The sequence below is a fragment of the Mercenaria mercenaria genome, chromosome 12 (genome assembly GCF_021730395.1).
Source record: "Mercenaria mercenaria strain notata chromosome 12, MADL_Memer_1, whole genome shotgun sequence".
In the NCBI taxonomy this organism is placed as follows: Eukaryota; Metazoa; Mollusca; class Bivalvia; order Venerida; family Veneridae; genus Mercenaria; species Mercenaria mercenaria.
The window spans coordinates 75927720-75940937 of NC_069372.1; the positions used below are offsets into that span (position 1 = coordinate 75927720).

General features: G+C 34.9%; 1 protein-coding gene across 1 annotated transcript in view; it reads left to right on the forward strand.

Moving 5' to 3' along the window:
* LOC123534216 (zinc transporter ZIP4-like) overlaps positions 1 to 12956 on the forward strand; it is a 30249-nt gene extending 17293 nt beyond the window's left edge. Inside the window, exons 5-15 of the mRNA XM_045316355.2 lie at positions 1220 to 1324; positions 1927 to 2057; positions 4919 to 5099; positions 5850 to 6019; positions 6291 to 6414; positions 6850 to 6902; positions 9185 to 9235; positions 10208 to 10286; positions 11054 to 11206; positions 11486 to 11673; positions 12581 to 12956. Coding sequence (XP_045172290.2) covers positions 1220 to 1324; positions 1927 to 2057; positions 4919 to 5099; positions 5850 to 6019; positions 6291 to 6414; positions 6850 to 6902; positions 9185 to 9235; positions 10208 to 10286; positions 11054 to 11206; positions 11486 to 11673; positions 12581 to 12712 — 1367 coding nt within the window. The 3' untranslated portion in view covers positions 12713 to 12956. The remainder of the gene's footprint in view (positions 1 to 1219; positions 1325 to 1926; positions 2058 to 4918; positions 5100 to 5849; positions 6020 to 6290; positions 6415 to 6849; positions 6903 to 9184; positions 9236 to 10207; positions 10287 to 11053; positions 11207 to 11485; positions 11674 to 12580) is intronic.
* Positions 12957 to 13218: the final 262 nt, after the last annotated feature.

The following is a 13218-nucleotide window of genomic DNA, read 5'->3' on the forward strand; positions in this document are numbered from 1 at the left end:
TTAGTATTACTACATTATGTTTTAGTTCTTTGATCGTTTTACAAACAAAATATATAATAATATATTTTAACAACTGCGATATAAACTTTGTATAACAAAATTAAGATAATGAAAAATATAATCTTTTACGTGGTGGCAGTCACGGTCTACTGCACCGATAAGGGGAAATAACACCGTGTTCGAGTTTACAACATTCAATAATAATGGCAATAACGTTGTCAATGTATGTATAAGACATTGGCAATCATATTGAATTTGAATTTGCAATAAAGAATAAAAATGTTGGGTAAAATGATTGTGCAGTTTGTGGCAAAAAGATTATTTAGTCAGCATTATTGCCAATATTATTGACTGGATGGGCCGCATTATAGGTATCGCACAGTAATAAGGCGCTTTGAAATGTAAACAAACAAAACAATAGCATAAATCTAAGTCAATACACTACGTTTTACGATGCAAACAGTAATTCCTCGTCGGCCGAGCGGTAACGGTATTCGTGTTATACATTTTTGTTGGGAATTCGATTCCCAGACTCGTAAAAAATGTTTTTAAAACAGTATTTTTTTTTTCTACGATCCAATGAAAACCAACACGAGTTGGTTAATCTAGTACTAACTTGTTCACTAACTTATATATGCATGTCACGGTTAACACGTATTTATGTTTAAATACGCTTCGTCTTTAATATGATCTAAATTTTTGAAGCGTTCGTGAATGAATTAGAAACCAGAGAAAAAAACAAACTTACAAAGTATGTAAATTAAAATGTAGAATGAAAACTTTTTTGGACGGCTGCAAGGTTCGAACCATCAAAACGGTTACCTATCACTACAAAATGATTGCATATCTATCCACTCAACCTACTGCTTCATCAAGCCAACTATTGAACTTAGCACTCTCTTTTCAAACAAAGATAAGGAATAACTAAAAATAAAAACGCCATAATACTGTGCGGTACTTATACCTGCCACACGACAACATTAGCTATAAATGAAATAGGTATTGTTTTTAGATTTTTTTTTTCTAAATCGTGAGAAAAAAAAGATATTTAGGACTAATGTGAACTTCTAGAAAACCTTTGTCTGTATTTTGTAGTGTCATTTCGTTGTGCAAATACTGACATTCAAACCGAGGGATGAGATGTAATGTTGTAAGATTTTTATTTTATAATTATCAAACACTCAATTTTGATAAATGAAATGATATGTATCCTTTTCAGGAACCGAAATATCACGTGACTGTAGAGCGTTACCGAGAGAGGATTTCTTTTTCAAAGAACTCGTTCATATATATGGCGATGAAAACAGTACTCTTGGCCCAGAAGGTGAGATTATGACCGCATTTAAGAAAACGTTGTCTCCGAAAAAATGTACGAATTTCCAGCGATAGTTTTATAAACTTCCATCACAAGTTATTCTGCGGACACAGATTTTGTATGTACTGAGATACATCTATAAAACTGATTAACATATTTTCAAATTAGAAACCGGTTAATCGCCGATAATGCATTAATGAATGCCCTGAATCAGTATTATGTCAGTCTGTGAGTCTACGGGTCAAAATTACACATCTACATTTCCAGTTGATACTCCACTGATTACGGTAAGGCAAAATAAGTCGTTAAGTAAATATTTCAGAATGTCAGATTTATCTCGATAGCATACTCGTGTACAAGCCTAATTTTAGTGTTTAGAAACCGTTCCGTGTAATTTAAGTGACCGTTATATCAAAGAGCTATAAAAACAAATTGTAAATAAATTGTATTTTACACTTCTTTGGTTATACCCGGCACGTTTATAAGGAAGTAGCTAAAATTCAATTACTCATATACATACAACGTTTTGCTTGCACTTCTGTACTTCTTATGAAAAAGTAAAGAAAAAAAACATAAGCTAAAGCCAGATGAAAAAATGTTAATCTCTTCAGGTTTTACGCAAGTGATGGATGCTCTTCAGATAGGAGGTGTACATGCGCAGTTAGAGACAGCGGAAGATGACCATGACCATAGAAGAAAAAGAAGCGTTGGAAAGTTCGAAATGGACTTTAAAACATTATGGGTATACATTAATATACTAATAATCCAACAGTTAGTAATCGAGTGGCGCAGATGATATTATTTTACGTAATGAATTACACACACAAAAAAGAGAAACTCTAAAGAAGAAACTCAAATGTAATATCTACGCATTTCATATCAAATCATCTGACATTAAATGCCAAATTAAGCATAAGTTATCCATGGTTTCAAAAAACCTGTATTTACAAAGGCCTGCGATTTCTAAATTGAGGTACACGTTTGAAGACGGGGTACACACAAAAATTAATATCTAGTTTTTGTTGTTATCGTTTTTGAAATCATCGTAATGCTTAAATTTCATGCATGAATTTTGCATCCGCATTTTGACAGGTTTTTGATAAATGCGTCTACCAATACATTGCGAATATGTCAGGTGCTTTCAAATAATCATTTATATATCTTTCTCATACGAAAGTAAACATTCTATAGAAATCGTAAACAACATCTATTTTATTTTTGCATACGAAAATTCAAACTGCGTAAATTGTTTCTGTATTTTGGTATCCTTATCTGGATATAGACTGGTAGATTGATAAATTGAAATACACATTGATATTGACGTTAAATGTTATATTAAGCGCAAGCTTTTTTTTTTACTTGATACCTTGGATGACTCGAGCATTTTTGTTCTACCTTTGCATGCTTGAATACCATTGTTTTACTTGGGGCCTGTATGGCCGAACCGTTAAGGTCGCTAACTTTAAAACACTTGCACCTCACTGATGTGGGTTCGAGCCTCACTTGGGGCGTTGAATTCTTCATATGAAGAAACCATCCAGCTGGCTTACGGAAGGTCGTTTGTTCTACCCGGATGTCCGCCCATGATAAAATAATGCAAGGAGGAGCACTTGGGGAAAATCTAATGAAATACTGTCAATAGGACCAGCTTTTATCTTTATAAACAATATAAAATTTAGAATGAAGAAAAATACCGAAGGTGTTACCATTTCCCGTTCCTGGGCGGTGCCAAAAGTGTTCCTTTACTCATCACTGTCTGTTTGTGTGCGTGCGTGCATGTGTACGTCTGTGTTTCTATTTAAGGCGGGCCTATTTGGCGATGTGTAGCTCTGGCTGTATTTGCTATGCCTTATGCTTGCAAAGAATATACCCTTATCTTTTCCAAGATAATTACAGGAACAAATAAATCTAATTAAAAAACGAACTTGATAAATCTCATGCAGATTATATTGTTAAACTAAGAAGAGCCGCTTAACTCCCTTTATGCTTTACATTTTATTGCATTTTTTCACACTAACCTTTTTCATTTTACTGGCGTCGAATTTAATGTTACGCAAATGTGTCGGCGTATGCCAAGGTACCCCCGCTGTACTCCATGACGACAAAATTCATCTCGTGATCAGGAACGGGTAAACAGAGAGTTTCCCAGCCAGTGTGTTTACATACATACCACATGTACACATTGCAAAGATTAATTAGTATTATCTTGAATAAATAACACACAAAAACTTAATTAAGTTTCAATTATTTAAATGAAAGTACACAATCTTTCACTTACCTAGCAATACAGCTCCATTGTCCGTCAAGAACGTTTGATACTTTTCGACATATCTCTGCAGATAATGTATGTGGTAATTCATTTGTCCTCTGACTTCGACAACAATTTGCTTTTAGAATGAATTTATTGTCTGTTTTACAAGCAAAAGCATCGTGTACATAGCTTTCAATAAATCAAAGGACTGAATGTACTGGAGGATCGATTATCTCTGTATTAGATTTTGACGATTAGCATTTATCATTTATCAATTAACATTTGCTATTTGACATTTAGCATTAGGAATTCAGCATTAATTATATAGCAAAAAGCATTGGTATGAAGCATAAAACATTAAGCAACTGTCATTTAGCAATAAGTAACTGCCATTTTGCATTAAGTTATTGGCATTTAACATTAATTATTCGGCAATTGGCATTTGACAATTAGCATTGTGCACCGGCCTTCCATAGATTCCCCATAGATATGGCTTTCTCCGCATGTAAAAATATGACTATTTAATACATATTCCTCCGAGCGTCAATACTTTCTCGAAACATATAATTTATTAGCCTGTGATCAGTTATCCGTAAGCTATATTCAGTGTTCCTATAAATTAAAATACTGCAGGTAAGTTTAGACAGAGCCCTTTGCAATATTTTTCGTGACCGATAAAACCATAACCCGCCATCAGTATTAGCCCGTAATTGCATTCATGACCTGCAGAAGGGGAACCCCCTTTCAGCACCAACCGCGTACTCGCCTTTTCATGGCTTGTATTTGCACCCCCTTCCAAAGAATCCTGGTTACGCTTATGTGAAGACAAACTTTCAGAACACACCAATACATGGAACAAGAGAAATTATATATTTTATACGACTACCGTATTAGCGAAAGGCTCATCGTTTCCGATTAATTATTTATTGAAGCATACCATTATACTGTGTCCGAGATTTTGTTAATTCATGCTCATAACAGTTAATCGTGCTTTTTTCAGTATTATCTTTAGAGCAATTTTCTAAAATACCCGACTTTCTAGTCACGTCAATAATTACGAAAATATGTCCCGCCGTTATATAAATGAAATTCTGTTGAAAAACGGCGTTAAACCCAAAACAAACAAACGAAAATATGTTTGAAATAAAAACGTGTGAACCACAGCAGATACTACTTCCGATAAGTGCTATTTTTGTTTAATATTCTTTTTTTTGGACTTAAAACTGCTGCTGTATAAAAATGCTGCTATATACATGTATATAGGAAAACATTTAGGATCGCTTCTTAAAGTCAGTCTTGTACCAGTTATAGAGATCAATTAGTTAGTCAGCAGTCCGGTGTCTGAATTTCAGCAGAACGTATGTTATACTGATGAACAATTACTGGCAATTTTCCATGCACATGACAGCAACATTCCGGCAGAGAAATTTAGCGCCATGTGTCCTGCTCTTATACAACAAAAGCTTTCAGGCGTCTGTGTACAGAGCGAGCAAGAATCTAACCAACAGGGGGCGCAACCATCAAAACTCGAGAGTAAGTCTTAAAACATTTAACAATTCTTTACAAATAGCAAAGAACAAATATACCAGTTTCTCATATTTCACAGTGATAACTTTTTTATAACCATTCAGCACTAAATGATAATTTTACAGCAAAACATTCCATAAGAACAAACAATATTTCAGAAAAGTAGTTATTAAAACATGACATTTCCTCGAGTCAGCATAAGTGAATATTACAATTACGAAGGTACGTAATAAGTTTTCACTATTCTCTTGCTAATCATATTTGAAAAATTAAAATGCTTTAAAAGTGTTTTATGTATTGATAAGCTGTAATTCTTACTTTCTTATATACTTAACCTGAATATTAATTTCGTTTTTAATTTATTTATTCTTTTGTTTTTGCATTTCTTGACTAAGTCAAGGACTATAAGTCTGCTCTGATTAAGATATTATCTTTAACAAAACACCCCAGGTGCACAAGTTCACATGCTAAGCGACAGTTTTATCAACTGGTCAAATATTTTTGGAGATACTTGCGACAAAAATTTAGGCCCTATATACAGATTTATGACTGTGGTCTTATTTGGTAAATTTCTAAATAAACCACCATGCTGAATAACAGTTTGATGTCTCTAGGTCAAAGACTTCTTGAGATATGTACGACACAAGTTCGGACGGGCGGACGGACGGACGGACAATGTTAAATCTAAGTCTCCTCCCCAACAACCAAAGTGGTGGTGGGAGAAGGAGGGGCACAAAAGTATGATTATCTTTTCAGGGTACGGATACGGAAGCCTGGCAACAATCATAGTGTGTTTATGCTCTGTAGTAGGCGCGTTTGTCGTCAAGTTCAGCAGCGATAAGGCGTATGATATCATCATGGCGTTGTTTCTTGGGCTTGCCGTCGGCACACTCTTCGCAGACGCCATGATACATCTCCTGCCAATGGTATAAAAGTACAGGTTTAGTTTTATCGAAAACGTGACTCGGTTAATAAACTTATTACAAGCTAAACATAACTTTAAATGTATTAAATGCTTGGGGCCCCTATGGTCTCTAGTGGTAAGACGCTTGACTGTCAATCCAGAGATCCGGGGTTCGCATCTCTGTCCGGGCACTAGAAATGTCTTTGTTACACTAAGTGTGCAACATTAACATCCCCATCCCGGAAGAATATTTGGTTGACCAGTCAATACCCGTGTTGTGTATTACATTTCAGGCGCTTGGTATTCACGGTCATTCTGAGACAGATAACCACGGTAATGGAGAAGAGGATCATGGTCACGGGGAAGGAGACATTGTGGTGGAGGAGTATGTCTGGTTTTCCCTTGTGGCTTGTGCTGGTAAGGCCGACTTGTGTCATCGTTGTGCAGTACACTTTTTATTTTTTGACTCTTTTGACTATATGTTCTGTGAGACAAACTTTCTTATGAGTAAATTCCAAGAAAGTATTGTTATATTGTGTTAAACGGAATATATTTTATGAAAGCCTAGATTGAAAATGACAGCTCCTTTACCTGCACCTTACTAAATTTCTAAAATGAACTGGTCCATAATTCATTCTGGGTAGTACCACTTATTATTCAAAGGAGTGATCACTGAAAATTTACTGACTGAATAGCGAACGGTGTTTTACTGGTAGCAAAGGCAGAACCACTTGCCGCCAGCCCGCTACAGGTTAAATATGCACTGAGTATCTGGTGCAGAAATGAAGCCTACCTCATGATGAATACCTGTCATTTCGGATACCCCTCTTTGATGTTTCTTTTTCTTTGCAGGTTTATATTTCTTCTACCTGTTTGAAAAGATCTTGACACTGGTACGAAGACAGGTGAGTTGTCTCCTTGCAATAAATAACGCAACACGCCAGAATGAAGTGGCAGAAATCGGCCACTATACCCTAACGGTTATTTTCTTGCAACGGCGATAAAGTCCCATATGCTCTTTTTTGTGTATTTACGTCTACAGAAGCCCGCGGGATTGTTTGTGGCCGAGACCGAAGGTCACAAACATATCCCAAGGGTTTTAGAAGACGTTAATACACAAAACACACGTTTCTTGTCGCTATTCTTGCATAAAAACTTTACACGACGACTAAATGTATTGTTTTCGTATGTGATGGCTTTACGATTCCGGTACGTTTTTAAATTACCATTCTGTTGTTCTTGGAAACGGTAAACTTAAATATCCATAACCGGGGCCCAGAAATCAGCACATACTGAAGATTTTACACGATTTTTTTATCTCTCGTTATTACCTAAAACAGGTCATATAACTTCAACATTTGGTAGACAGGAGCACAATTTCAAGAATAATAACTTTACATTCGAGTTATTTTGAGTACGGATGAGTACGAACGTAGTGTCAAGCTTTCAAGCTATTTATATAAATTCTTCCAGAAATTTGATAAAAACATACCGACTGATACTTACCAAAATCATAAATATGATTCCTAAAAACAAACAATCGCACAAGTTACACGCGATTCTTAAATTTTCACGGATGTCTACAAAAACTGAAACGACGCTGAGTTCTAAAAGGGGAGTAAACTAGGGAAGAAGCGAGTACGAACATTGTTGGGGGTAGCGCATTTGGCGTTGGTTACTGATACAGTAAAATATTTTATGGTTTAGATTGCATCTTTTATGCAAAAAGAAGAGATTTTTATGAAAGAAACAAGGCGCAGATAACAAATGTCAGTCTACATATACGTCCCTGGGAAAGCATTTCAAAAATAAAAATCGGCTATTAACAGCACGTGAAATGCCTTGTTTGCGCACGATTTTTCTCCCGTTAATACATGAGCAGATCCAGTGAAAAAAGTATTTTTTATGCAAGAATACTTTTTGACGAATGTTTAGAAATAATGTTTGCGTGAAAATTGTTGTACGTTATAGAGGATATTTGTTTGTTTCAGTGAAATATCAATTTTATTTCGCAAGTGAGCATCAAAAACTGATATTTTCACGAGTGGCGTAGCCACGAGTGAAAATGACTTTTTTTGGTGCTCACGAGTGAAATAAAAATGATATTTCACTGAAACAAACAAATTTTCTTTTTATTTCATGTGTAAAACTCTATTTTTGTTGCGTAATTTATAAAAATGTCGAAAATCGCGGGAAAGATCAACAGAAAGCATAACACAAATGACGTCATTTTAACGACGTCACCGTCATTATGGTCCCCGGTATTCATAACGCCCGTTATACAATTTGACTTCAATTGCAACGGGGGACCGGAACAAGTTCGGCAAAAACAGTGAAAATAAAAATGATAATCTACTGTTTCAAAACTATGGATTATCACTTTTATTTCACTGAGAAAACTCCATAATTCACTGGTAAACATAAAATAAAAGGCAGTTCTGCACGTTTGATAAACCGGAAGTGATGCCGTAACGCCGTTTATCCGGAAAACGTAGTATAAAACCTTGATTCGGCGTACGGAAATGAAAACCATTTTCCTAATTAATCGAAACCTGTGACTAAATTAAATACAATGGCACAGTTGCTATATTTCGAAAGTCATAATATGATATTGAAACATATGACACGTTAAAAATTTCAAAATAATGTCTTAATTTCGCGTGATATGTCCGGTTCACTTTAATCATGGTCAAATATATCAAAAATAAGCACAAGGACCTATACATTTTATTTCAACAAATTATAGGCCACACGTTTATTTACAACTGTAAGAAGTTTCATCAAAATCTACATTGTAGAAAAAATTCTATTCGCGAAATTGTATGAAAGTTATGATTTTCACACAGACTCCCATTAAAAATATTGTGTGAGGTCGATTTTTTTTTCAAATCAGTCTATCAAGGATTTTGCAAGGTCGGATCACAATCTCGTGAGATCTGATCTGGCAAAATCCACTCCAATCGAATACAGCATCACAGATGGAACTACTATTATAATAGCCCTTATATATTTCTGCGTCATATGCTGTTCCTGCCAAGTAGTAAAGTGATTCTGATATATTCTTGTAGCAACTTAAATTGAATTAGCTATGTCTGCTTATATGAAGCCTTGTAAAGTTTCCTTTAAAAGATTTAAAAAAACATATTAAGATATATGGAGAAATTCTCTATTTTCTAAATTGTTTCAGAATGTTCACAGTCACGGACGGAATATGTCAGATCAACAGATGCATGAAGAGGTACCACAAGTAACTTTTGTGTGTTTGATAAGCAGCTTTATTTGATAGTAAAATTATACACTTTTTATATGAATAAGTTTCATAAAACGAGGGAATCAAATGTAAAATAACAAGATTTTAGACACAGTCTAAATACTTTCTTAAAAAAACCCCCTGATAATCGGCAGGACGTTTTAAGTCCCATAATGCTAAAATTATGTCAAATATAGTTAGAGCTGCTATCAAAATACAAAATATGGATAACACATTGTAAGAAAAGCACTACCCGCAAGCTTAGGTTAATGGGGAGAGCGCAGATCTACGGATCTCAGTGTAGTGAGTTGGATCCCTGGGCGAGGCGTATGTTCTGTGTGACGATTCGATAAAAGACATTGTGCTTGAAAGCATTCGTCATTCACCTCTGATTCATACGGAGAAGTTGGCAGTTATTTGCGAAGAACAGGTTAATACCAGTACAGAATCCACGAACACTGGTTAGGCCAACTGTTCTCTGTTACGTAACTGGAATACCTTTAAAGACAGCACTAAACTAAAAACACACGAACAAAGACTCTTGAAAAGCTCTAGTTTCAAAAATACACATGAACTTGTACAGTTATCATAAAGGGTGGTAATTTAAAACAATGGAATCAGTATCTATTACTTCCTAATATGTTAATAAATAGACAACATTTTAACAAATATACAATCATCGAATAAAACGTTAAACAAAAAAGTATATTTTATGTTCTACAAAGAATGTAGCAGTCGTTTTATTAATAAAGGCATTATAAACCTTAAAAGCAAAAAAGCAATCATTTTGCCTCAAATTGTAACTTCGGTTGATAAATGTCACACAATGTAACTAGAAATTTCTAATAATATGAATATCTAGTATTATTTAGTGAATGTTTGAAATACAAACATTTTTTCACGATAGTGAATACAAATTGGGACAGTTAATGTTTAATTTCTGCATGTATAAACTTTCAGATAAATATTTCGCAAGCCAACAAATATACTGTAGAAACAAAAGAGAATGTAGAAGACGCCAAAGCAGAATCAAAGAAACGTATGTTATATTTTTTAGCAGCGAACGTCTGTGTGTGCCATATTCGAAATAGTCGACAGACACAAAACAACAAATAATCGGCCCTAACGTAGCATATTTACAGCACATGAATTGCGTTGACCCTTATATAAATATCATATGGCAGCGTTTGTGACATTGATATTGTCAACCCGAGGGCAGAATGTCACCCAAGGCGAAAGCCGACAATATCAATGTCACACACGCTGCCATATGATATTTATTTTATTATACCTAACAAAATTAATTACATAAAAACGTTAAAAAAATGTTTCTAATTTGTTTTTCTTTCTGTCAGTTACTGTTGTCTGAATCGCCTGTGTACACATTGAATAGTTGACGTCACTACTATATGTGTACAAGGGAGGCAATCATTTCGTGATTCGGCTAAAAACCTGAAGCAATTATTTGCTCTTATATGATATTCAAAATGTCAGCGCTGTCACATGACCTGACACTTTCGCCGGTTCACGTGTCAAAAAGTTTGAAATGTTTTGATAGTCAAAATATCTCTTTCCCGGATAATGGGATTTTAACATTATAGTCAAAAGTGAAGTATAATAATACACAATCTTTCTCATTGATACAGTGTTTACGCAAGAATATATCTACATCATTTCCACCAAAGATATACAGGAAGCATAACCTTGTTTATTCAAACTAAATAGTTCAAGCATAACCTTTGTTTACTTTGTCATCTTTGCAAGAAAAACATAAATTCATTGATGTATACCTACATTTATTTAAAGGTACTTCAAGCATTGCTGTTATGGTGTTGATGGGAGACGCTGTGCACAATTTTGCTGATGGTGTAGCCCTTGGTGCAGCCTTCTCATCCAGCTTGGCGCTAGGCTTGTCAACTACCATAGCAATATTCTGTCATGAACTTCCGCATGAACTCGGTAACTACTGAAATATACTGAAACGCACACACTATCGAGATACGTGTGTCATGCTCGGAGTAAATCTTAAATATTCTTTTGGACATCAGTCCATTCTGAAAAGCGTAAAGGCAAACGTTTATAATCGCGTCTTTCCGATTTTCTCACAAACTGTAAGTCAATAAAGCTGAGCGGATTGGGGGTTTCGAAAGTTCTAGCAGTAACGGTTGAGACTCATTGCATAATTCTTCTTTGCGTCAACTTGTCTGAGATGTCTAATGATAATGTTTTCTGTTTCAGGCGACTTTGCTATCTTACTCGCCAGTGGTGTTTCTTTTGGTCGAGCTTTGTTCTGGAACTTTTTGGTTTCTCTCACCGCCATGATTGGCTTGTATGTGGGCTTGGCTATATCTGATGACGAAACAGTCAAGCAATGGATCGTTGCCGTCGCAGCTGGGTTGTTCATATATATTTCTCTTGTGGATATGGTAAGACATATTGCTAGGAGTACTTCATTTCTAAGTTAATGTAGATAATTTAATCAACAGATCTTTTTAAAAAAATACAATATCCACTTTTTCAAAGCGTGTCAGATGTTTGAAACGTTTATGTGGCCTCCTTACATTGGCACGAGTAGTTGTCGTTCTTGACCACTGGAACTCTGTAACAACAAAAATTTATTGTACATAATCTGTAACTTATTTATTTTGTTGTTTCTTATGTGGTCATATCAGAATCTGAAGGACTATTCAGTCATCATTCTTTAGCCGAATTGAATAGAAACAATTGTGTAGGCATGTCTGTAATTTTTTAGGTGATATTAGGTGAAAATTCATTGAATGTTACACGCTTATTTGCTCATGATAGCGCGTTAGCTGTTTCATCTTCAGACATAAACTTTATGCAAACTACTTTAAATTCTGATATTCAGAAAACTAGTGACTGGTTTCAGCAATGGCTCGTTGGATTTAATAATGTCCTTCGGGTCAGGGACGCAAAACCTGCGTTGGTATTTAATAATGTCCATCTCGACTTTGTTGTAAGTCATAAACATTTAGGACTAACATTTAGTCCTTAGTTCTTGGATCTACAGAGCTTTAAAGTCTCTCTCTCATCACAATTTCATTTCGAATTACACAACTTCTCATATTTATTTTGTTTTCCCCGCCTAGTTACTTTATGCATTTCTATTGGGAAGGGCCGCTTAAAGATGTTGCAAGAACTTGTGGCCCGGCCTATTTTCTTATTTTCTTTGGCTGTACATGTACATTTATTGATTTATGTTATTATAAATGTAAATAATACTAGCAATAAGCAGTAAAATAGTTGACAGATCTCTTTTTTATACTAAAAACAGATAACAGTTACCAAAATGTCACTGGTGTTTATTTTCAGATGCCGCAATTGCTGCAGAGGTCCGCACATGGAGTTCGTGATTTCATTCTGAACAATATAGGAATGCTTCTTGGAGCTGGCGCCATGGTTATTCTTGCAATATTCGAAGAACGGATAAGCGTTTCAGTGTGAACCTAAATGACATTGCACTAATTCTATGCAAAGTATATACAACATTGACTGTCATAAAATTGTTGCCTTTTCAATATATGGATTCGTCAATTTTAGTACAGAATGCATGAAGATTAGGATAATGTGACTGTAATAATCATAACAGATTAAAATGGTACAGATCCCCTTTTTTCAACAGTATAGTAGCATATTTCTGCCGTAAATTAAGTGCTAAAATTTGCGTTAAATAAATATCAAGAAAGTTGTCTGGTTATCTATTTAATGTTTGAGTCATTTCCCCAGTAAGATAATAATCTTAGCACAAATGCAAGTACCAAGAGTGCCCAGAAATGCCATCAGTTTTCCATGTTATTCAACCAGAATTCTTGTTTGCTTTTTAACAAAGGGTTAATTCCCATTGATTTTCTATTTCGCTGGATGTTAATGGTTCTTCCGTTAAAACAAAATGAGTATAATTATAAAAACAAATACTAATGTCATAGGTCATAAAATAAGTATTGTCTAAG